General features: G+C 47.4%; 1 protein-coding gene across 3 annotated transcripts in view; it reads right to left on the minus strand.

Moving 5' to 3' along the window:
* The window catches only part of SLC30A6 (solute carrier family 30 member 6), a 60,026-nt gene extending 40,967 nt beyond the window's left edge, over window positions 1-19,059 (minus strand). For 2 of the 3 annotated variants that reach the window (XM_068119079.2, XM_068119078.2), the window contains exons 1-9: window positions 18,868-19,059; window positions 16,027-16,070; window positions 14,812-14,898; window positions 9,797-9,881; window positions 4,465-4,507; window positions 4,285-4,350; window positions 3,849-3,929; window positions 3,713-3,748; window positions 2,430-2,524 (exon numbers count right to left, since the gene is read on the minus strand). In XM_068119079.2, coding sequence (XP_067975180.1) covers window positions 2,430-2,524; window positions 3,713-3,748; window positions 3,849-3,929; window positions 4,285-4,350; window positions 4,465-4,507; window positions 9,797-9,881; window positions 14,812-14,898; window positions 16,027-16,070; window positions 18,868-19,030 — 700 coding nt within the window. In that variant the 5' untranslated portion in view covers window positions 19,031-19,059. Of the gene's footprint in view, window positions 1-2,429; window positions 2,525-3,712; window positions 3,749-3,848; window positions 3,930-4,284; window positions 4,351-4,464; window positions 4,508-7,850; window positions 8,065-9,796; window positions 9,882-14,811; window positions 14,899-16,026; window positions 16,071-18,867 lie in introns of those variants that run through there. The other variant, XM_078781001.1, reaches the window with a different exon arrangement.
* Window positions 19,060-26,574: the final 7,515 nt, after the last annotated feature.

Here is a 26,574-nt window from a genome sequence, read left to right on the forward strand (position 1 = left end):
GTGGTGAGTTTGAGGTGAAGGTGGGAGTGCATCAGGGGTCGGTACTAAGTCCACTACTATTTGTAGCTGTGATGGAGGTGCTGGCTCAGAACGTAAAGGAGGGTTTACCGTGGGAGTTGTTGTATGCAGATGATCTGGTGTTGATTGCGGAAAGTATGGATGGACTGAAGGAAAAGGTGAACAAGTGGAAGGAATGTATGGAGACAAAAGGTCTGAAGGTGAATATCGGAAAGACGAAGGTGATGGCAAGTGGTAAAGCATGTGGTGAGGTGGAAAGAACTGGGAAGTGGCCGTGTGCTGTGTGCAGGAAGGGTGTCGGAGTGAACTCCATTCAATGTACAATGTGCGCTGAGTGGGTTCATCAAAAATGTAGTGGTCTGAGAGGGTCATTTACCAGTGTGGCAGCTACATTCAAATGTAAGGTGTGCACAGAGGGAGCTGCAGACGGAGGAAATGTTGAGTTGGATCTTGGAGACGGCGTGAAGCTGGAAGGTGTGAAAACATTTTGCTACCTCGGAGACATGCTGAATGGAGAAGGTGGATCAGACTCGGCAACGGTTGCTCGAGTGAGATGTGCATGGAAGAAGTTTCAGGAACTGAGTGGCGTGCTGATGAGGAGGAGAGTGTCGCTGAAGCTGAAGGGAAAGGTGTATGCTGCATGTGTGAGAAGTGTTATGATTTATGGGAGCGAGACATGGGTAATGAACGTAGAGCAGCAACGAAGGCTGGAAAGGGTGGAAATGCGAATGGTTCGATGGATGTGCGAAGTATCGTTGAGAGAGAGGAAGACAAATGATGAATTGCGAAAGATGATGGGAATATTGCCTGTGATTGATGCTGTGAAGAGGAACAGGTTGAGATGGTTTGGTCATGTGTTGAGGAAGGATGAAAGTGACTGGTTGAGAAGAGTGATTGAAGTTAATGTAGAAGGAAGTAGAGGACGGGGAAGACCGAGAAAGACTTGGCTAAAGATGGTGGAAGAAGAAATGCGGGCAAGGGGGTTAACAAGGAGAGATGCAGAAAATAGGGCAAAATGGAGAAGATTGTCATGGGGACCGCAAGGCTAACCCCCGCTCTAGCAGGGAAAATGGCCTTAAAATGCATGTTGGTCGAATGGAAGGACGGCTAACCCCCGCTCTAGCAGGGAAAATGGCCTTAAAATGCATGTTGTTGTTGTTGTGGTCGGATGGAAGGAAGGACATAGCCAAATATTGAATCGGCTTCACCACATAAAATTCTCAATTTAATCCATTTTAAATTCAAGGTTGTAACACAACAAAATGTGAAAAAGTCAAGGGTTGTGAACACTTTCTGAAGGCACTGTATATGTTCAGCACTTACTCGTTTCCCTGGTGCTGGTGGGGGATGTGAGGGAGGGGAAGGGCTCGTCCAGGGCATGCTGGTAGGGGTTGGCAGCCCGGTAGGTCGAGGTGTTTCCCTACAGGGAGATCTGCAGTCTTTTTCTTTATGACCCACTCAGCTGCAGTTAAAGCACCTCACCTGGTAAGGTGCATTGCTCCGAAATTTCAAATGCCCCTGCTGGGGTTGTTATCCAATCAACTATAGCTGTCCCCCATCCTACTCCCAGGACCACTCTGTGTCGTCGGTGATTTACCTGCCCCCTCTCGCTTGGGCGCATCCTCCAGGTCTCACACATTCCAATCAAACCTTTCACACTCTCTCTGCTGGTGGAGTTTGGGCCCCTCACCTGATTGTGACACATCCTCCTTCATGCGGCTCTCCACGCACCTTCTCACCTCCTGTTTTACTGCACCATCTCGTGCTTCGAGGGCTTGCAGCCTTCTGATCCTGTCCCTGCAAAGCCACTTTCCTCACAGCTGCCACTTATTCCAGGACCTCCTCCTTTATTTTCTCCACTTTGTTGTTTTCTCGACTTCCCCTTTGGTTTTCTCTACTTCTTCCTTTGTTCCCTCGACTGCCCTTTTTGCTTCTACCAACTCATTATACAACTCCATTTCCTCTTTATATCTGCTCATCTATCACTCGTCTCTTTGCCTCCATGATCTGTCCCATCTCCTTTGTTACCTCCTCATTTCTCTTTATTAATCACCATGATTTCTCCTCTTACTCCCCCCTTCTTAGCCTTTTCTAATTTATTGCACCAGAAACAGACCCTGTGTCTCGGTAGGAATCCTGGCAGGATGATACACACATACACCTCAACTCCCCCACCCTTTCTCTTTCCACCTCGACATTGTATACACCGTTTCACATCCTAATTACTCCCCTCTTTTTCCCTGCTCCCCACCCCCACACACTATATACGTTCAAGGATGAAAGGACCACGTTAGAGGGAGTCTCAGCAGAGACACAAGAGGCTGCCGCTTGTACTACCCAAGGTATGCAAGACAATATTAACCACAATCTTTTCTTTTTTTTCTTACATACGATTCTTCAAAATCACTTACCCTCTGACACATGGGAAAAGGCCTTGCTGGGAACCACAATCATTGTGAGCAGGTGGAAGAACAGGGCAATAGCAGTGCCAAGGAGAAGTCGACCTCTGAAAAAAGAAAAAATGAACCCACCTGTAGGCATCACTAAACTAGGGTGTTGAAAAAGTTGTATGAACAAAATATGCCTGTTCTCTACAAAGTTATACAAAACACCAACAAGTGTGTCACCTGTGATGCGTTTGTCAGTTCAAAAGGAATGGGGACTAGCGAGACCCTCAATGAACCACCGCATTTGGACACTACTATTGAGGGGGTTCCGCACCGATTTCTAATGGTTGTGGCTTTACTCACGCTATTGCGTATTGTTCCCAATTCCGGACCGCCCACCTGACCAATACTGCAGTCGTAGAGGGAAATCGGGTTCATTGGAAGAGGAGTGGTGGGAAGAAGAAGAAGAAGAAGAAATTATTCAAGCAATGACAATTCTCTATCCAAGGTTTAGAGTCCTCACGTCCACGATAATATTGATGGCTTACGCGATATAACTTAGGGAAAGCGCACCAAGACAGAAGGGAAAGACGAGACTGAAGAACCTTCCCACATGCGATGCTAGCATGGGGTGGTGTTGCTTGAAATGGCGGTGGCACTCGCAGCAGAGACTGTGGGCTTGTTCGGCTCTGTAGGCTCTCTCAACCGCAACTCTTCTGTCACTACCACTGTCTGCACCACAACTCTTCTCTCACTGCCACTTTCCGCACCGCATATGCCTAAGCTTCACCACCGCACAACTTTTAGAAATCCCCACGACCGTGCTAAGCCGAGTGCACTGATGGTCTGTGTTGGCTTCTCACAGCTTAGATCCCTCCAGGACGTTTTGATTGCTCTGGTGTTGATCCTTTACCTTCCACACAGTCACGGGTTCATTTAAACAATTTCCAAAGAAACATGAAGACAGATTACAATACAATAGAGAAATGATTAAGAGGATTAGTATGGAAGGATGGTGGGGCTTTAGATATATTACAGAACGGAGGGGGCACCTTTAGTCTGCTGCTGAATCACGCTTCGACACATGTCCTACCATAAGAAACCAAACACTTATGCTAGATGTATATTAATGAAATAAATATTCTATCTTGCTCTTGTTATCCCTATGGCCATTTCCAAAACAAACAAACACACAAACACACAAACACACACACACACACACACACACACACACACACACACACACACACACACACACACACACACACACACACACACACACACACACACACACACACACAACTTACGTGTGAATGTCAGTCGGTTCCAAGACACGTACGACACTGTAAAACACAGGACAAACATGCTGAATCAACATGGAGTTGGAGATGTCTAATTACAACATGCCAATAAATTCACAAATATGATACAACCAAATATTACCTTTCCTTAAGGATAAAGAGAGCACCCAGTTGTGCCATCACAGTGGAAGCAAACACAACCAAAACCTCAAACCTCTCATACCTGCGACACAGAGAAAACAATAATACATATGCAGTAATTTCACATGGGAAATTATTTTTTATTGTAAGTGCCAGTCATTGTTTATAATAGATCCTGGTGTTGGCTTAGCAGTTAGGGTGCTGGGTTGGGATCCTAGGATCCTGAGTGTGAACCCCGGTCGATCGAATTAACGTCGTTGAATTAACGCCAGGGGAGGTGGACTCAGCCTGTCATCCTTCCGAGGTTGTGCAAATTCAGTACCAGCTCACTGGTAATTGGGGCACTGCATGAGCGGCACAAATGCGCTTCCAGAGAAATGATGCAACCAGCAACCACAGGCTGCATACGAAACAACAACACGATTTATAATACTCACCCAAAAGAATATGTAGCAGTTGGTCGATTAAGCGCTACCCAGTGGCTGATCATACAAGTCAAAATGCTGCAAACCACAACAAGAACAAGAACAATGAAGAGTTTGAAGATCAAAAGTCCAGGAATGCAAAGAAAATGTTTTATTTTTTATTTTGTTCGCACTGGGGTGGAAAATATTTACCGGAACAAGTCAAATATTGTGATGTAGGTATATGCCGTCAGCGCTGGAAAACAGGACATTGAAAAATAAAAACCGAGGAAAGAGTTTGGCACGAAATACAAGAAACATTCACTTCATACTTTTATATCCCTGGCATTGTATTGTCATTGCAACGCAATTTTCAGAATAATTTCAGATCAGGTTAGAGGGTGCAGATCTAGATTTGAAGTGTAATGAAGAGAGTTACACTCGTCAAGTTTAAAGACAGGGGATATAGAGAAGGTAAGGCAATCTGAGGAAGAGGAGAGAAGATGGTTTCGTTTGACGAATGGGGAAGGAAAGAGGAAAGACGATGGAAAATAATGTGTGGTAAACGAAGGGGAAGGGTTGGGGATTCAACTAATCAGGCATTTTTGGATATATTGATTTATATGCCGATGATCACACATAGACATTTATATTCTTGCTCATCTGCAAAGTTTTGGGAGCTTGAGGTTGGGGGGGGGGGGGGGGCAGCAAGGGGGTCAGTGGAGGGTGTTGGCCTACAGTTCTTTGATCAAACTTCTGATTGTGAAAGGAAACTTCTTGAATGAAATCAAGAAAAGTATGCAAGTAAATAAATAAATAACGACAAAACAATGACCAACTCGAGCTGTGTTCCGCAACCTTTTTAGCCCAGGACCCAATAAAAAAACCCAGGCATCCAGTCGCGACCCATCGAACCCCTCCCCCCCCACCCCCACAAACCGTCACGGAAATATCGATTGCTTATGACGTTAATATCTTGGTACGGGTTCGGTTCATCATCTTTGTTCAGTAGTACAATTCGTAATTGAACAGTAAAGCAAAGTGACGACAACCATACCAAACACTGTCCTTATTTTGTTTTGTTATTTTGTACGGATCTCCACGACCATGAGGAGAGAGCGAGAGACCACGCCCCCTTGAGAATGAGCAGCGACTTCGATCACAGACACCGCCCACTTGGTATTATTGTCAGCCAATCAGGCGTAAACTCCCTGCCTTGTTAGCAGCTTGGGAAGAGATGAATCCACCCCTACGATGAATCTGGATGAAGATTTAATGAAGAAGATGAAGATGATGAAGATGATGATGAAGATGAAGAAGAAGATGAAGATGAATCTCACAACATTCATTGGCGGTGTATCTTTTGTGAAATAGGATAAAACTAATTATTAAAGTGACACACCAAGATAAGGTGTTTGAACTTTATTTTAATCTTCATCGTGAATAGATGATGAACTTAAAATGTAACACAAACAACAACAACAGGCATTTTAAGGCCATTTTCCCGACAAGAGCGGGGGTTAGCCTTGCGGTCCCCATGACAATCTTCTCCATTTTTGAACTTAAAATGTAACATGAACTGATAAACAAAACAAGAATAACTTTTACTGAAAAAACCCGATGTGCATCTGAACTTATATCCAGGTTCAATGTTCCATTAACATGAACAACATTAAATAAACAACTTTCACTGATTAAACCCGAAAGTGAAACTTACAAGCCCAATTCACATGCTCCGTTAGCAACATTGTACATGTGGATTATCCACATCAGTGCGATGGTTGACATTGCATATTGGCTCCGAGATCATCGATTCGGCTTTGAAGCGGCGACAATGCGATTCTCAGGTTGGCGCATAGGGCCACTGTCTCCAGTTTGTTTCGATACTTCGACTTCAGATATGTCACCGTTGAGAAACCTGCCTCACACATCCACGTCGTCGTGAATGGCATCAGGAACTTTACCGCAAGATGTGCAATCTCTGGGTACTCATGAGACACTGTCAGCCAAAACTTTACTAAAGTGTCCTTCCTGAACAGTGTCTGAAGTGTACCGTCGGGCACGATGTCGATCAAGTCCTCTTTCAATCTGTTGGACAAGTTGCAGCACTGCTGAACGTCGACTGAATAAGGGTCTCGGATCCACTTCTTCTCCACGTGTCGATCAACAGGAAAGTATTCGTCAAATCGTTTGCGCAGGTTCACCAGAGGTTCGACGATGACATCCTTAATGTCCACACGTTCCTCAACACTCTTGCTGAGCAGATCATCCAGGTTTTCAAACATGTCAAATTCATCATTGGTCTGTACTCTTCTCTTCCATAGATCCAGCTTTGACTTGAATGCCGCTATCTTGTCATACATTACGAACACGGATTTCGCCTGCTTGTTCGTTTTGCCCTGGAACGATATGTTCAGATTGTTCAACAAGTTGATGTTGGCCATGTATGCCAATGTTGCGATGAATTTGTTGTTTTTGTAGTAGACTGCCAGGTCTGACCTAGCCACCTCCAATAATGCGACGACCTGGTCACAAAGTTCATACAATCTTGCCAAAGCATCTCCTCTGGAGAGCCAGCGAACAGCTGCAAAATACAGCACCGTGGTGTGTTCTGCATCTTGCTCCTTACACAGCTCTGCAAACAACCTCGAATTTAGGGCGCTCTTCCCGAGATGGTTGATTGTTTTCACTGCAATGTCCATTACTTCGGCAAGTCCAGGTGACATCTCTTTCGCCGCTAATGCCTCGCGGTGGAGGAAGCAGTGGGTCCAGCTTGTCTCTGGTGCCACATCTTGGATGAGCTTAATGACACCGCTGCGCCGACCTGTCATCGATGCCGCACCATCGGTACAAACGCCAACACAGTCTTCCCACCTGAGGCTATGCAATGCGATGTGTTTGTTGACGACTGCGAATATTTCTGCGGCTGTGGTCTTGGTCTGTAGCTCGTCACATGCCAGAAGATCCTACATAAAATCATCGCCATGCCGATAACGAACAAAGATGAGGATCAACGCCTTCTGTGCGATGTCCATTGACTCGTCCAACTGGATGACAAACTTGTTGGCCTCTAGGTTTGCGTACAGCTGGTGCTCGATGTCTTCGCCCATGTCTATTATCCGTCGGCGAATCGTGTCGGCAGAAAGCGGATTGGTGCTCATCTTGGAAGCCGCCGTCTCTCCAAGCACTTCTCTGCACATCGCCTTGGCGCATGGCAGGATGAGTTGCTCTGCAATACAAGATAAATGAAATAACACATGAACATTTCTTTCACTTTATGATTAATCTTGATTTTGTTCCAAGCCCCAAGGCATTATAAAAATTCAATATGTACGATGTGATTGCCGTACGTACTTTTAAAAAAGAGGCAAAGTTTAAGAATGGCTGTATTGCAACAAACAATAAAACTTACGAAGTTGTGATATACCAACGTATACATGGCACGAGTAATAGTAAGCAAGAACCCGACATCAATATTCTAAAGACGAAATGAAAAACTAAATTTAACTATACTTACAGCGCCATGTATTACTTTATGAACCTACAAACCGCCAATGCAGTGAAATACTTTTACGAAAAAACCCCCAAAAAAAACTTACCCGCAATAGTGTACGGTTTCTTTTCTTTGGCTATCTTCTCCGCCACCAGGTAGCTGGCTTTGGTCAGTCCCTTCGACGGAAAAACAGCCGAACTCATTACTGACTTGCTGTTGTTCATCTCGCGTTCTTTCCGGAGAAAAAACTCCCGCGACTTGTTCACATGATCTCCATGTTTCTTCTCGAGGTGCCGTTTCAGCTTTTGGGGTCTGAGGGACTCGTTGGCCAGCACGTCAAGGCAAATCACACTGTGGTCGACGAACATTGTGCTTATCGATATTCAAGGTGAACCCATAGTTCAGGAACACAGGCTGATACTTTCTAGCCGTGGCGAGTACCTTACGCTCACAGCTCAATCTTTCAAATGAAAAGCAATGGACATTCGCGTGTCAGAAACTAAAAGTATGATCTGACTGACCGGATACACGCGCGCCGCGCGGTACATCGCGGTACATCGGTACAGCATGGTAGAAGAGTCCACACTATAAAGTTTGTGTCAGCGTTCGTTTGATCTCTGTTCTGTTCAGTCGGGAGAAGTAAATCGTCGATAGTTTTTTTTCCCGCGATTTCTGAAACGGTCGTGCAACCCATTGAAAATCCTTTGGATCGCGACCCATAGGTTGCGGAACGTCAAACTAGAGACTTCATAAAACACACCAACCCATGCAGTCTTGAGGAAATAAAGCATATGGGAAGGGTCTGCGAGTGGTAAATTTGATTGGTCAAGATGATGAAAGAAGATCGTAATATTTTGTCCAAGTACTGTTGAACAAAAGGTTTTTGAAAGTGCCAAAAAGGCAATTTGTGTTCTACGGTGTTCAGGTATATAATTCAATTTAAATAAAATAAAAATTTTAAAGGCTGTAGAAAAAATAATTCAGGAAGTTTACTGCCGTTGATGCAGTGTCTTTTACACCACCTTATTTATAAGCGTTACATTGGTTATTCATGCCTATTTTTGTGTCCCTTATGATTACTTTTTTCAGGCCATTTCCCTGCTAAAGCAGGGTTTCGCCTTGCAGGCCCCATGACAATCATCATGGTTCCCTTTTTGAGGCAATGTTTTTATGGCCGAATGCCCTTCCTGACGCCAACCCTTTAGTCGCCTCTTACGACATGCAGGACGGTGTACCTATTCTAAACCGGGGCACACACCGGCATTTGTGTCCCTTATGACACCCTAAAAATAGTAAGTCTGTTTGGAATGATTATAAAATTTAGTTTGACAGACCGATATACTTTTGACAGATGGAGAGGCAGACTCAAGACAAGATTCCGTACAATTTGCCAAATTCAGAGCCAAAGTACTGCTAAACTGTGCGTTCATGTTCTGATTCGTGTTCTGCAATGTTCAAAATATAGCATTCAATTGAAATTAAGTAGTTTCTCAATCATAAACTGACATCTATAGACAGACAGACAAACAAACAAAGTGAACCAATTGCTTCGCCTGCCTTTGGGTTCGTGCACATGGGGTAACTACTCTCCGAATGAAAGACCCGGCCCTGCCTCACTACCGTTTTAACTCTCCTTTTATTTCCTTACAGGCTTATGGAACTGCGTCCAATCACCGTCTACTCTGCTGAAAATGTCTTCTACACTTACTTTGGTCATATGGGTGTTTCTTCCCCTCACCTATTCTTGCTCAAAGTGTCCTTTTGTTGTGTCTCTATTCTGCTGTTGGTGTTCTTCCCTCCTTTCCACAGTCTTCACGTATTTACAACATTGCTTATTTATGACTTGGTGTGAACTAACAACGATCTTCTTGAGGTTTTACTAAAGTCTAGATAACCCGATCTTCAAAGTAATACAGCAAAGCGATACATGACATACCAAGTGTAAAATATTATATATTCACCCAAAACACCGTCTCACTTAAATACAGATCACATTGCCAAAATTTACGACTTCAGCCTTTTATATGAGAGACATTGTGATGTAACACTTACCCATGCTGTTCGTCGAGTTACACCAAGAAATGAGCACACCCGTACAAAGTATATTCAGTATCCCAAACAGAACAACTTTCCTTGCCTGGAAAAATGAAGGAAAATAGTGGCCATTGTTCTTCATCGATTAAAAAAAAAATTCTGCTGTTTTTAAAACCATATCCCCAGGAAGCATCTATAACACAATGTTTAAGAGCAAATTATTTTTCTTACAAGGTTATTTATTGTAACATGAAAACCATTTGCATGTTTGAAACATTTTCAAGTGGGAGTGCCAGTTTGCAATGTACAAGATATCTGTCTGTATGATACAAGCAGGTCGGAATAATGCTCTTTGTGTAAACTTCCCAGCTACTCAGATGAAACGGTACGCAAGTTGTGAAGTTTTGCAACTGCATTACATGGTGTGCTCTGCAGACATTTAAGCTGACATTCGCCAAATACTAACAAAACTTGAATATGGTGAATTTGTTATTTTTCATTGTAAACACACAAAAAAGCCAATTCGGAGAAGCGTATTAAACCTACAGGCCAACATCAATCATGCAGGTCTATACAGTACTGTTATCCGGTAAGCACAAACATGCTGTAAGTTTATGGTTTATTTTCTCGCCACGTGAAGAGAAAGTCAATCTAATATGCCTCACTGATTTTTATACTTTTTATTATTTTTAACTCAACTGGTACTACCGTCCAGGTGAGTTCATCACATACTGAACCCTCTGGCGTCCGTCATCGTCGTGTCGTCCGTTAACTTTTCGACGTTAACACTCCAGCGTCCACAAATATCAACTGATTCTGATCAAACTTGACATGCAGCATCCTTACCCCAAGGACCAGGTTGGTATTACATTTCAGCCCGATCCGTTGACTTTGGCGACCATTTTGTTTTTGGTCATGAAAACGACATCAACACTCTAGCGTCCACAAATATTAACAGATTTTGATCAAACTTAGAATGTTTAATCCTTACCACACAAGGTAGGTTGCTATTGCATTCCAACCCGATCTGTCACAAAATGGCCGCCATATTGTTTTCAGCGCCGAAACGACGTTAAGACTTTAACGTCCACAAATATTTATGGATTTTGATCAAACTTGGTGTGTGAAGTTGTCCAGTCAGTTCAGTTGAGTTCTGCTTCCCTGGAAGCTCTAGTTTTATTTGACATGGAGAGAGGTGTTAGCAAAGGGTAAAGACTAACATAAGACAAAGTGGAGAAGAGTATTGTTGTGAAAATGACTCTTTGGCCCTAACATTGCTTAGTATAGTTTAGTTAGTTCCATAAGGAATGTAATAGAATAATCATAAGGTAATTAATTCGAATATTAGATATGCATCGTTATATATAATGGATAGACAACATCCAACCCTCCTTATGTCTGGATCTAAAAATCACCAACCCTGTGAACCTATATTTTATGTTCTCACCATTGTAATACTGTCTATGTTAGGTTTACGTGTTCGCTAGGACATCGGCTCGACAGCCGTAGCGGCTAGCTGGGTCCCCAGAGCATTGGGGGAGGGGTCATGAAAGGGTAACCCCGACCAGAGCAGCAGCCAACGGACCAATGTTGAGTGATGAATGGTGAGTGAAGGATGAGTGAGGGGAAGGACAAGGCATGTTATATGCGACGCACGAACCAGAGGTGATAAAAGGCGGGGGGGATGGGAGGAAGTTAGAGAAATCGTCCAGGCGGAGGAAGCTGCACTTCTTTGCTGCTCCTGTTCGGCCAGAGACATGCCCCACCCACGCCAGAGCCACGTCTTCTCCTGTCCTCATGGGCCCATTTTCACGGGACATTGTGGCTGTTCTCCTTTCTTGAGCATGCCAGGACTGTGCCTTCAAGTTCTGCTGTATTCTGCCAGGAGTAACAGTATTCCCTATGTCCACTCTAATGTGGTGTAAATGTGGGTCTACTTAAGGCAATAGATAATTCAGGATTCCTGTTCATTGTTGGATTTCATGGGTGCATATGTTGGGAGTGGGGTAAGAGGTTTTTATTGTTATCGATTGACATTACTTCTTTGTTTTCCCACACCTGTGTACCATAATCCGTTATTAAATCCACTTTGTCTCGGGGTGAATTTGGGTTGTGGTAATCACTCTGGTAATTAGGGAAACTCGTTTATGGTTGATCGAGTATGGCTATAAACACCATCAATCCAGACTGTACCACTTGGCTCTCGGCCATTTTAAATTAGAGATGAAGCGCGTGGTATCAATTAGCGTAACACCCGACTGATTTGACGGTCCCACTGGAACGTGCCTCGTTGGTGTTGGTGTTGTTGGAAATCCCTGGTGTTGGGCTAGCGGCTAGGGTGTCAGCTTAGGATCCTAGGATCCTGGGTTCGAATCCCGGTCGATCGCTGAATTAACTCCAGGGGGGTTGACTCAGCCTGTCATCCTTCAGAGGTCGGCTAATTGAGGACCAGTTCACTGGTAATTCCCTGTTTGTCGTTAAAGGCGGCAAAAAGGGTTGGCGTCAGGAAGGGCATCCGGCCGTAAAACATTGCTTCAAAAAGGGGACCGAAAAAAAACAACAACCACGGTTCCCGAAAAAGGCCAACCCCCGCTTGCGGGGAAAAATGGCCTCTAAAGGTGGTTATATATATTTTTATACTGGAACGGTAGCTGAGTGAAAAAGACGTGTAATCCAGCATGGCACGGCCAACTCAACCTACAGATTTGTACTGGACAACTGGAACGAACCCGCATGGCTACAACGGTATAAAAGAGAGGAAGCCTTCAATCATTCAAAGGGAAAATGAGAGCGTCACAGCAAACTGATAGGAAGTGACTGTCGAAGTACACGCCTTTGTGGCATAGTTTGTTCGCCAGATATGGGTCATCAAGTCTTTTCAATGGAGAATTCGGCTTTTTGGCAGCGTCAACGAAGGGCTGGAGGGCTAGAGTTCAACTATATTTGTCGGCACACTCCTCCCCAGCGGGCATACTATTTTTACTTTGAACACGTTCCATTAAACCAAGTGGTTTGGCAAACGCAGACAACTATGGGCTCGGCAAACGCAGACAATTATGGGCTCAGCGGCCGAGTATAAAGGTTGGCAGCACCCAGGGTCAGATCGTCTCCTGCGGTTTGCTAATGAAGCCCCATAAATGTCTCTTTGACAACTCTCGTAAGTATCTACTTTTCAGTTCCGCTACTTGAAGCGCATCTCAGATACATTGGGAAATGTATGGATCTTACTGAGCAACAGTGAGGTAAAAATCCCTCACTTGTGTCCACAATAGAGCTTCACAGGGCCGAGAAAGGATTTTGCTTTTGTGCTGCTGATGCAATGCCCTCTGCTGGTTAGGGCAGGAATTTGTAATTTGTCAATTGTGCTGGAGATATCTTGCCTGCTCTTCGCGAAAGACACGGTGAGATCTTTAACGTCCACCAGCTATTGCCGGGAGATGGGACGCCCGTTTAACGTTCATCTGATGGACGACACACATTGATGAATCACCCTGCCTGTGAAACAACAGAATGAGAGTTTATAGCTGGCCCGAGATTCAAACCAAGGCTGGATAGCTTAGAGGTGAGTGTGTGTGTGCCTCTAGGCTATCCTGGGAATTGATTATATTTCACAATTTTAAGGTTACTTGGAAATTATGCCTATGTGTTGAGTAAAATTTACATTTGCGTTTTATTTACGAGGGCCGTGCCGACCCATCGCTTTGCTGCCGGGTTTAATCGAAAGACAGCACAGTGCACTTAATAAACATATTGCATGTCTATCTGTGAATGTCAATGAGTACGTGAAATGAAAAGAAACACGGGAAAATTGATATTTTATAACATGTTGTTGTTGTTGTTGTTGCTACTGCTGCTGCTGTCATTATAGCCATGGTTATTGTTTGTGTGCTCCTTCCATACACTACTATATATATTTATATTGCTTCAAGAAGTATTACTAAAAACAAATTGGTGTGTTCGCTTTATTCTAAAGCGTTCCTTCTATCGTACCATTGGAATCACGACATTAAAGCTCATAGTCCTGCTTCTTCCTCTTCCCTTCGGAAAAGGTGGGCTTTTTATTTTATTAGCTTTAATTATTAGCTTTCCATAAGTACCTTTATTTTTTAATTCTACGACAACAGGAACCATTTAGAATAAAGTGTGACGGACACACAGACTGGCGCTTCTCCTTTTAGGAGTAGATTATAAACGTGTTTCTCTTTCATGTTTTCTTATGCCTCCGCCGACAGTCGCCGGAGGCATTATGTTTTCAGATTATCCGTCCATCCGTACGGGCTAAACCTTGTATTTCTCAGCAACCATATGTCTGATTTAGACAAAACTTTCAGGGTAGGAGTGACACCCATGCAGAATGTTTTTAGGACAATCGTGACGTCATAGGTCACGTGGTATGGCAGCCATCTTGGATTAAAAGCAATTAAGTAAAAAAATAATTCTCGGAAACCGCTGAATGGAAAAATTTGAAACTTGGCACATTCTCAAGTACTCCCAATAGGGAACAAAATCATGATAATGATGACATCACAAGTGAAGTGGTGGGATTCCAGCCAAAAATGTTTATATTTTTTAATCCCTTCTCTAAAACAGCCTCACTGATCGATGTGAAATCTGTCATGGCTGGTGAAAATGTGATACTTGAAAGCAGCTGAAGGCATTTAAATCAAACTTGTTTATTTTTAGGACAGTGAACGAGGGCATATACCCATTGTGGGACTATTATGGAGACATTGGTGACACAGTCGCATTGTTTTAGTTTCTTTTCTTTTTTGGTTTGCTGAAATAAATTTGAATTTGGCAAAAAGTTTTCCAAAACGAAATTAGCCAAATTGTTAAGAGATTTTTTTCAATTCAGGGCACACTTTGATAAGGAGATATATCTACATATTATGTATGAGGGAGGGGATGCTAAGGTGGTGTTAAGAGTGGGGAGGAGGTGGGGATGGGATAATGGTTGCAAGCAAATGTTACAGGAAGAAACATCAAGGTATGTCGTTTGATTTATTAACAGGTACGACATTGACAAGACTTACACGTCTGTCTGTAGAGACCAAACTGAATTCCCGGATCAATCTGCTTGCAATGGTCTTCTGAGGTTTTCTGAATGGATGAATTGTTCCCTGCATCGACAATTTATTTTTACAATTGTGTAAACTATAATGCTCACAAACATTCAAAAGTGCAGCATTTGGAAATGAGGAGAATGGCTGTAATCAAATATATTACAATGTGCTAACCTAGGTATATTTATGAAGACGAATAAAAGGCATCAATCACCAAAAATGTACAAAAATGTACAACATACAAGGCATCCACTTATATCCGTGATGTCACATACAATTAGTGCTCCAAATAAAGTTGTATCCACTGCAAATCGTTATTACTTCAGTTTCATATTCTATTTTTTTATTTTTCCAAAACCTGCAAAACTATAATAAAAGCCAAAAGGCCTAATATTGCAAAAGACACACCAGGATATTTTAAACATTTGAAGGATGTATCCTAAGATGTTATATATCCCCGAAGCAAACACATAAAAATGACACTTTTTGTACATTCACTATTTTTTCACAATCATTAAAGAAAAGAAGAAAAAAAAAGGAAAGATTCCTCAAAATCTGAAGGCTTCATAGTATGGTACAGTAAACCCTCGACCAATGCGGGTCTTCACAACGGTCTTCACTTCACAAGAAAATGGGTAACGGGACGTACATTTTGAAGGAGCAGAGGGCAGCACACAGGCTCAAGTCTTTCAAGGATCGTCTTACACTTCCATTTTGTAGAAATGCATCTGGCGACTTCAAACGCAAAGCTTTCGTGCAGCGACAGGCCCACCGGCGCTGATGATCGACCCCCTGGCCGTTCCACACCCTACAAGCTTAACCCTCAACCTATAAATGTATATACCTTTTATGTAATTGATGTCCCTTCTGACATTTTTATTAACAAAAAATATATAAGATATTTGTCCGTATGTTATGTTCCATGGTCACATTCCCTATCCCCATTTTTCCCATAAGGTCTTAAGCTTGCACAACAGTTTTTCTGAATGAGCCATTTTCCAGGAATATAAGCCCCGCATTGGACAAGGGTTTACTGTAGTTACATATTTTTCACACCAATCGGTTGCTTCACATACAGAACGATTGTCACAGTTTAGATGGGAAGAGATACCAATCTGATGGAGTTATTTTAACAATAATTTTGATTCAATAAAACAAACAAACAAACAAAAAAATATTACTTACAGATACATATTGGTTTCCCAAATTCAACTTCTGTTGTACAAGGCCTGCAAAAATAGTTGGTTTTGAGAAAACATGGAAGAAAGATGAAAATGCTTTATACTGCAATTAAATGTACAAAAGTCCGATACAATGAGAAAGTTACAAAATGTGCCAAAATCACAGAAAAGCATTTCGCTTTTACAAAATGTCTGAGTGCGACATCCAAAGCAAATGATGTGAATAAATTAGTCACGAAACAGGTTTTCATACATAGGTTTACAGTATATATGCCACTTTCATTTTGGCCAAGTTAGTCCGTACTTGCATTAATATTTCGGATTAGCCTTATGAAAACAAACTATAATACATGTACGTAAAATATAAAACAAAAAAAACACCAGAGTCGAGGCTCGAGGAACAGCAAAACAGCAGAAGAGGGAGTTTAAATCAATAAATAAATGAAGCAGCAAACATTGAATGAAGGAATCCAGACAGCACCCGACTTACGAACTCAGGACGTACGAAGACCCGTACTTACAAACAAAGTCCCATTAAAATGTTTTTTTGTTAATTAAAAAAAAACAAAAAAACATTTTCTCTGCAATGTTTTTTCTTTTTTTTTAAGTAACCCATGGATCAGGGGTTTATCAAGCCCTTCAGGCTGTACTATCCTATGCCCAACGCCCAAGCACATAGGGCAACAGAATGTGAAGATGGTGCAATGCTGAAGGAGTATTGAAGAGTTACACCATCTACAGTTGCATTAAAAACATCGCAGAGTCCTGGCACAAGGTGAATGTCATGAACATGAATGGTGTGTGGAAGAAGCTGTGTATCTCAAACGTTGTGGGTGAATTTGGCCGAAAATTGGTGGATAGATTTGGTGTGCGACAAGGAAGAACCGATTCAATTTTTGTGAATATTTGAATCCGGATCCAGATCAAATTTTTTTAAAGTGATTCTTCACCATAGATTTTCCGCTCTGGCAGGGAAAATGGCCTGAAAATGCCTGTTGTTGTTGTTGTTTCTTGTCTTCACCATTGATTGATATGGCCAAAAGCGACATATATTAGCATGATATTTTAAAAATATGTGCCCGACTTGTGTAAAAAAACAACTAGAAGAATGAGTTGGCTCGGTGATAAGAACAGGCCGATATGATGTTGGTTCAGGCCCGAATCCAGATCCGCCCTATCAGTGGGATACAAAACGTAAACTGTTCAGCCTGGCGGAGGTTTGCGCTCTCCCGAGTGTCATTCTAGTTCCCACTGAAGCAATGCCCTGAAATTCATCTATTCGAGATTCGCGGCAGTTTTCAAAAAGATATCCCCCGCGAATGTCGGGGTTTTACTGCGCAGTACTTCAATTTAAATAAAATAAAGATTTTAAAGATCGTCAAAGAAAATTCCAGGAAGTTTAGCACTACTGATGCAGTCTTATGTACATCACCCTTTTACACCAACTTATTTAACATGTCCAAGTAATGCAAAACTGAAGGGTCTTGGAAGTCGCAAGAAGGCAATTTGTGTTCCAGTGTTCAAGGATATATTTAAAACTTAAATAAAATAAACATAATAAAAGTCGTATAAATAAATAGATTAATTCCGGAATTTACTGCCGTTTTACCTCCATTGACGCAGTGTCTATTACACCGCCCTATCTAACACGTTACATTAGTTATTCACAACTGTTGTATGTATACATTGTAACGTCCCTAAAAACAGTACGTTTCCTGTTTGGAACGATTTTAATTTTGGTTTGACTCCCAGACAGGTAGACAGAGTAAAAATATTGTCTCGCTCCTCTCTGTGCATGTGTGATCGGGACAAATCCAGAGACAAAGTACGGTAAAACGGCAAACTTGTCTTCCTATTCATGTCCCGATTCATGTTCAAAATATAACATTCAATTTAAATAAGTTATTCCTCGATCATAAACGGACGTTTGTAGACAGACGGACGGACATGGACCAATTGCTTAATCCTGCTTTTTGCTTTGCGTGCGCGGGTTATTGAATAGGTTAGTGGGAAGTGGGAAGTGGGAAGTGGGAAGTCGTGAATGGAAATGGGGTGCAACCTTGACATAGTCGCGGGAACAACAGGATTGGAAACTGAGGTAATTTCACCGATAAGAAAAGACGACAAATCATGTTTGGTCAATTGAAAACGAACAAATTGTTTGAGTAATTCTGAACACACGAATCATGATTAACGATTATTATTGATAAACATTTTACCTGTGCCACCAAAGGTGGATGGAGATTATGTTTTCACCATTGTCTGTCCGTTTGTGAACAAGATATCTCGAAAAGTTGTGGATGGAGATGTCAATGAGAAACACACACACACACACACACACACACACACACACACACACACACACACACACACACACACACACACACACACACACACACACCAACTCACACACTAACACACACAGACAACACTAACACACACAGACAACACTAACACACACAGACAACACTAACACACACTACACCAACTCACACACTAACACACACAGACAACACTAACACACATTACACCAACTCACACACACAATTATGTATATGTAAGAAACTTAATTTCTTGCCGTGGACAATATGGGCACAACACAACACAACCCAACCCAAGACAAGACAAGAGTCAAGACAAGACAAACCCAAAGCTGCTGCGCCCCCCCCCCCCCCCCAAGCGTTATCGAGATAAATACCGCCATACCACAAGGTATTTCACAATAACATGAGGATCAATCGAGTTGATGATTGAAAACTCTTCATTACATGATATGAGCAAAGTGCCACGTGATGACGATGTGCATTGAAACGAGGGCAAGTTATGAACAGGTGTGCCGCAGTACCTGATCCAAGGTGTGCAATATTCACGGTTACCATGTCTGGTCGTTCTCCACCATACGGCGCCGTTTTACGCTCAATAACCTCAGTAGGTACCACATCGGGTTTGGGCCCCAACCTTCGCGGTAAGAAATCCCCGCTGAGGTAAGGAGACGTGGTCGCCGCCATTCCAACGCGCGCCAACAAATAACAATCACTTCCGCGCCTTTCCTCAGCACGGCGTCGATTTGTCACCTCGTATCCATTTGTTTCCCACTTATTCGTCTTTACAAATCCCTCATTGGTTAGAGGTACCGGCGAGGACCGTTTAATGTAATTTTGCATCCCTGCTGGAAAGGTGAAAACAACAGTTGAGCTTCTTATTACTGTGAAACACACCACCATAACAACTGCTTCTTCTTCTTCATATTTTTGAAACATGGACGAGTGTTTATTTAAAATTGTGAATTTTGTTTTATTGACTTTATTTGAAATTGTAATTTACCAAAAATGTTTTAGTCATTTATTTTATTATTTTTGTGCTTTATTCCTGTTTTGAAACGTGTTTATCAATTTGTTGTCTTTAAAGTGTCTTTTGTTCACCCTGTGCTCATTTTAAAATAAGTGCCCCACATTGTAAACATTTCATGATTGTCTTGTACCAATTTCCACGTATAATACGGTAATGCTTCTGAAAGAAGCTCTATTGGAGATTCCAAAGGAAAGGTACGATGAATATGTAGCGGATTCATTTGCCTTTAGTATGTAATTGAAGCGCGGTGCTACGCGCGCTTGCTTGCACAGCAATAAGGAAGCGGACAACGCGGTGAGTTTAAGAGTCTTTATTAAAAGAGCTCACTGTAGCACTGGCGCGCTCCGGGCTGCGCGCCCGGTGTATATCCCGCGGCCACGCCTACCCCTCGGGCGTGGCCGCCGCCCACTTGGTGCGTGGAATGATGCCCTCACGCCAGTGAGCTTTCATGTCCGCCACACGCGCCCCCCCAGAATACCCGCGCACCTGGAGGGCCAGTTTGCGGGGCAAACGGATGACCCGGCCGAAGCGCCCTCTGGCGACCGGCGGCGCCCGGGGTGCAGGGATGCCAGCTGGGATGCCTCCGGCTGCACCCGCGATGGGAGCAGGACCGGGGGGCGGCGTGCCGGCGGGCCTGGGCGGTGCCGAGGGTCCGCCCACAGGGGGGCGGCCCCGACGCGGGGGCCGAGCCACCGGCGGTGGGTGGTCCACGTCGAGGTGGGCCGGTTTGAGGCGATCCACCGAGACGTGGTCGGGAGTACCGCCGATGTCCAAGGTGAAATGTTTCACCCCGGTCTCCAGCACGCGGAAAGGCCCATCGTACGGGGGCCGCAGTGGTGTCCGGTGGGCGTCGTGCCGGACGAAGACGTACTCCGCGGTGCGAAGCTCCGGGGCGACGTGGGTAGGCGGGTGCCCGTGGTGCACCGTCGGCACCGGGGCGAACCTCCGGGCCGTCTCCTGCAGCGCGGAGCGCTCCTGCGCCGCGGACAATGGTGCCGTGGGGTCGGGGAGGAACTCGCCAGGCACCCGCAGCGGTTGTCCGAAGACCAACTCCGCCGCGGATGCACGCAGGTCGTCCTTGGGCGCCGTCCGGAGGCCCAGCAGGACCCAGGGGAGCCTGTCGACCCAGCCGCCGTCGCGGAGGGTGGCCCGGAGCGCAGCCTTCAACGAGCGGTGGAACCACTCGCACAGGCCGTTGGCCTGGGGGTGGTAGGCCGTGGTTCAGTGCAGCTGGACCCCGAGCCCCCGCGCGACCGCCCCCCAGAGCTCCGAGGTGAACTGGGGGCCGCGGTCGGACGATATGTCCGAGGGGGCGCCGAACCGGGCGACCCAGGTGGCGATGAACGCCTGTGCAATGTCCGCCGCCGTCGTCGCCGCCAAAGGCACGGCCTCCGGCCACCGGGTGGTGCGGTCCACCATCGTCAGGACATGGGTGAAACCCTGCGAGGGGGGCAGAGGTCCCAACAGGTCCACGTGTACGTGGTCGAACCTTCGTTCCGGCACCGTGAACGGGGCCAATGGGGCCTGGGTGTGCCGGTGCACCTTCGCGCGCTGCCACGCGAGGCACGTCCTGGTCCAGCCGCCGACGGCCTTCCGGAGGCCATGCCAGACAAACTTGTCGGCGACCAACCTCTGGGAGGCCTTCGTGCCCGGGTGGGACAGGCCGTGGATGGCGTCAAAAACCTGGCGCTGCCAGCCCGCGGGCACGATGGGGCGAGGCCGCCCGAGGGAGACGTCGCACAAGAGGGCCGCGCTGTCGAACGGCACCTCGGTGACGCGGAGGCCCGTGACGGCGGTCCGCAAGGCCTGGACGCCGGGGTCGGCGGCCTGGTCCGCCGCCATCCAGGCATAGTCGATGCCATGGTGGACGGCGTGGGCGACGGACCGGGAAAGGCAATCCGCCACCGGGTTGTCCTTCCCCGCAACGTGCCGGATGTCCGTCGTGTACTCGGACACGGCCGAGAGGTGACACTGCTGCCGGGCCGACCATGGCTCGGCGACCTTGCCCATCGCGAAGACCAGTGGCTTGTGGTCGACGAATTCCGTGAATGCACGGCCCTCGAGCAGATGGCGGAAGTGCCTGACCGCCAGGTGAAGCCCGAGCAACTCGCGGTCGAAGGTACTATAGCGGCGTTCGGGCGGGCGAAGCTGCCGGCTGAAGAACGCCAGCAGTTGCTAAGCACCACGCACCCATTGCTCGTGCACCACGCCCACCGCATAGTCCGAGGCGTCGGTGGTGAGGGCGAACGGTGCATCGGGCGCCGGGTGCGCGAGCATGGTGGCGTTAGCCAAGGCGAGCTTCGCGCCTGCGAACGCCGCGTCCATCTGCGCGGTCCAGGTAACGTCACCTTTGCCCGGCTTCCCTCAGAGGGCCTCGTGCAAGGGGCGCAGGAGCTGGGCGATGCGGGGCAGGAACCAATGGTAGAAGTTCACCATGCCCAGGAACTCCTGGAGCCCCTTGATCGTGCGGGGGCGTGGAAACCCCTTCACCGCCTCCACCTTGGCCGGTAGGGGGACGGCCCCGTGCCTGGTGACGCGGTGCCCCAAAAAGTCGATTTCAGCGACACCGAACCGGCACTTGGCGGGGTTCACGATCAGGCCGTGCTGGCCCAGACGTTCGAAGAGCGTGCGGAGGTGGTGTAGGTGCTCTTCGCGGGACGCGCTGGCGACGAGGATGTCGTCCAGGTATACGTACACAAAATCCAAGTCGCGCAAGACGCTGTCCATGAGTCGCTGGAACGCCTGAACCACATTCTTCAAACCGAAGGGCATCCGAAGAAATTCGAACAGTCCGAACGGCATGATGACCACCGTCTTCGGGATGTCCTCCGGCCTGACGGGGACCTGATGGTAGCCGCGTATGAGGTCCACCTTCGAAAAGAAGGACATGCCCGCCAACCGGGCGGAGAAGTCCTGGATGTGGGGGACGGGGTAGCGGTCGGGGGTGGTGGCGTCATTGAGGCGAAGTGCGGTTGAGTCCCTGCACGGTCGCCATCCCCCGCCGGGCTTGGGCACGATGTGAAGCGGCGACGCCCAAGCACTCTCGGAGCGCTGCATGATGCCGAGCCGCTCCAGCGTAGCGAACACCGCTTTAGCCACCGCGAGCTTCGTCGGCTCGAGGCGGCGTGCCCGGGCGTAGACCGGTGGCCCGGCGGTGGGGATGTGGTGTTCCACCCCGTGCTTGACGGCCCCCGCCAAGAAGGTGGGCCGCGTAAGGGCCGGGAAGCTGGCGAAGAGGCGGGTGAAGTCGTCCGCTGCCGGAAGTGTACAAACTAACCTCGCCGGTACCGAACCGCTCAGCAAGCCGCTTGGCGAGCCACTCGGTGAGCCGCTCAACGCGCAAGCAAGCGAGCTGAACGTTTCAGCCTGGACGAGACGTCTGTTCTTCACATCTACCAACAACCCGTGTGCACAGAGGAAGTCCGCACCGAGCAGTGCCATGGGGACACTAGCGGTTACGAACGTCCACTCGAAGCGTTGCCTTCCGAACCGCAGGGAGAGGCAGCGCTTCCCGAATGTGCGTATGGGTGTTCCGTTCGCGGCAAGCTACGCGGGGCCCCGGCCCGCGGTGTGCTTGTCGGACGTAGAGGCAGGGATAACGCTCACCTGTGCCCCCGTATCACATAGGAAACGGCGCCCGGACAAGGTGTCCGTTATAAAATGAAGGCTGCCGGAATGGCTGACGCTCAGGGCCGCTACCGAGCGCCGGCTTTGTAGTTTCCCGACTTGCCGAAGGAGCACGGCGGGCAACAATTCCTCGCCTTGTGGCCAAATCTGGCGTGGAAATGGCACCAGGTTTGCGGCGAAGGCGGAGGCCGCGGTTTTCGCAGTGGCGGTGGGCGTGGTGTGGCGGCGGCCACGCGGCGTGCGTCAGCCTCGGGATCCCCGAGGTGTGGTGCATCAGCATCAGGGTCAGCCTCGGGATGCGCGGCGGCCGCGCCAAAACTCGCCTGCGCGTCCAAAGCCGTGAAGAACCTGTCGGCTTCGGCAGCGAGAGCCCGGGGTTCTGTCGGCACAGAACCGGCCAAGGCGAGGCGGACTCGTGCCGGCAGCTGGCGTCGAAATAATGCCCGGAAAAGAGCGTTCGGGGTTTCGTCACCCAACAACGACAGCATATGGTCCATGCGGACCGACGGTCGCGTGTCACCGAGCTCGGGGAGGTCCAGGAGGCGGTCAGCCCATGCGTCCACCGTGAGGCCGAACGTGGCGAGGAGGAGACGCTTGATCGCCTCGTACCTGCCGTCGGCCGGTGGGTTCCTCAGGACCGACATGACGCGGCCGGCCGTGCCGGGCCCGAGGGAAGCGACCACGTGGCAGTACCTGGTCTCGTCCACCGTGATGCCTCGAAGTCGGAACTGGGCTTCTGCCTGCAGGAACCAGACTTCGGCTTGCGTCTCCCAGAACTCGGGGAGTTTCATTTGGACCGCGTTGTTTGCCATTGCGATGGCGTATTCGGGTGGTCAGCGACGGCTGACCAGAACGTCGGAGGGTCACCAAATGAAGCGCGGTGCTACGTGCGCTTGCTTGCACAACAAGAAGGAAGCGGACAACGCGGTGAGTTTAAGAGTCTTTATTAAAAGAGCTCACTGTAGCACTGGCGCGCTCCGGGCTGCGCGCCCGGTGTATATCCCGCGGCCACGCCTACCCCTCGGGCGTGGCCGCCGCCCACTTGGTGCGTGGAATGATGCCCTCACGCCAGTGAGCTTTCCTGTCCGCCACATAATATGTAAATATGGAAAACCGGAAGATCTACAGGACTAGCTTCACTCCTGTACTGTGGACTTGACGACGGCGACAACCTCGGATTTTCGGCAACCGGAAGTGATGAGAGGCGAGCGGGAGTTCATGGTGTGATGAATGAATTGACACGGATTCCGAAGGTCTCGGACGTCTTTTCCTTATAATTATATGCTAAATCTGTGACCCCGACGTGATACAATGGACGGACAAGGAGGTACAGACGACCAATCGACCAATCGCCGGGAACAACGAAGCAGCCGCACCTTTCCGGGTCGCATCATCCGTGGCAGCGGATTAGGTAAAACTGCCACCATTTTGGACAAATGATCCGCAGCTGTGGTTTACACAGGTCAAAGCGCAGGTCGACACCCGGAACAGCATTACCACCGAGTCGATGCGGTTCAATTACATTGTCGGATTCTTGTCACCAGAATATGCGACAGAGGTGAGAGACATTTTGTTGTAACCTCTGGTGAACAACCTGTCCATGATTTTGAAGGCCGCAGTTATGTTATAAGGCGCACGACCTCCTCTGAGCACTGCCGCCTGCAACCACACCTTGCAACTGCGGGTATAGGACATTGAAGACCTACACATCTTCTGCGCCATATGCAACAACTTCTCGGTGACCTCCACGCCACCTTCAACCAGTCGCTCTTTCTTGAGTTGTTTTTTCAATGTTTTCCACCCCACATCCTCATGGTACTTGCAGCTAACGCAGAGCTGGCACTACCTTCCACTGCGGATCTGGTTGATCATCTCATTGACATCTTTACACCGACTGTGGCTAATGTGTGACAACCACAGCATGCCGCACAGCAACAATCACAAATGGCACACATTAAGAAGCTCGTCCTGGAACTCCACGCTGTGCAGGGCACATCTTCCGGGCCGGGCGCATCTTCCGGGCCGGGCGCATCTTCGGGTGTCCCTGGTGGTAGAAGTGAAAAACGCAATGCCTCAAGCTACTGTTTGCCTTCACCTTCCATGAACTTCCATGAAGCTTCAGTGCTAATGCTCGGTCGGTGTAGATCACCGTGCTCATACCGACTGCAGGGCAAACTACGAGGCCCACAACTAATGGCGACGAGTTCACCTAGGCCTTATGCCAGTCACCTTCTCTTCCTCGTGGATTGCACTAATGTAATTCGTTTTCTTGTGGATGCAGGGGCAGACGGGAGCATTGTGCTGCCGTCCACTGCTGATCAGAAAAATTGACAGGAATATTCATTACATGCCACCAACAACAGTGCTATTGCTCCCTTTGGAGAGCATTTCCTCCAGCTTGATTTGGGTTTATGTTACTCATTCTTGTGGGTGTTTCCTATTGCCAACACAACATACTGTTACGGATCTCAACGTCGGCCTTTTCCCCTTCCCAAGGGGGGTTGATCCCCTTGTCTGTCACTGACCGACGTGAGTCCTCGAAGTTACAACGTCCTTCCCAGACCGACGGTAGGTAGGGTTTGTTAGGCCTAGGGGTTCGCTACTTACCTAATTACTACCGCCAGCCGGTAACGAGGGAATAACTTCTGCTCGAACCGCGGTTTTAGATGGACTAGTTGCCGAGCAGTTTTAGCAACCCGAAGTTCGAGCCATTAACAATTATTACTAACCCTATTATGAGCGTTGGCCAAAATCGTGCCACAGGTGTTCAATCAGGTAAAAGACAAAGACGATCGGGCGAGAATGAAGAAGCCAAAGGTAGGAAAGAACAGATATTTATTAACTACTATACAAAAACCAATCAAAGAAGAAGAAAACGAAAGTAATGTACAGTGAAGATAGAATACACAGTGCAATTCTTAAAACAAGCTTACTTAAACCCCAGGGACAAGACAAACAAGACAAACTCACGTACACGAATGGGGAATTGAAGATAGGATTGGCTGGAGGGAGAAGAAGGGTCCGTGCAGGGCGGCAGGCTGGAGGTGAGCGGCCGCCGACTCCCCTGCACTCTGGTTCACGCACAGGTTTGCTCGCAGCAGCGCGTCAGGGCTTCTCGCGGCTGGTTGAAACGGGGCTGGTTGATGCAGCGCCTCTCTCAGGCCTCGTATGTCCTCCGAAGCTCTCGTGACTTGCGCAACACTCACAGCACTCGCAGAACTTGTTCATGCGCCTCCCGCCACAGAACTCTCTTTGGTCCAGCGCACCTCCCTCAAAAACTCTCCGTGGGGGCTTCTTGCAACGGGTTATATATGGCCACACCTTGGAACCTTCGCGAACCTACCCGATGTTTCTCACCACGCCGTCTCAAGCCACACCCACTGAGCCTTGGTTGGTCGGCAAGGGCTGGCTGATTCCACCTTTGATGACGAGGTGCGGGCCACGCCCGTAATGTAGCTCCTCCCCCCTTCTTTTCCGAGATGACCTCGTGTTCAATGGAGGCAAATGCTGCTGGCAATGTAGGCAAACGCTGCTGGCAATGAAGTTTTGGGGCAATTGAAAAGGGGATCTATCT

The sequence above is a fragment of the Myxine glutinosa genome, chromosome 6 (assembly GCF_964187855.1).
Source record: "Myxine glutinosa chromosome 6, kmMyxGlut1.1, whole genome shotgun sequence".
Lineage (NCBI taxonomy): Eukaryota > Metazoa > Chordata > Myxini > Myxiniformes > Myxinidae > Myxine > Myxine glutinosa.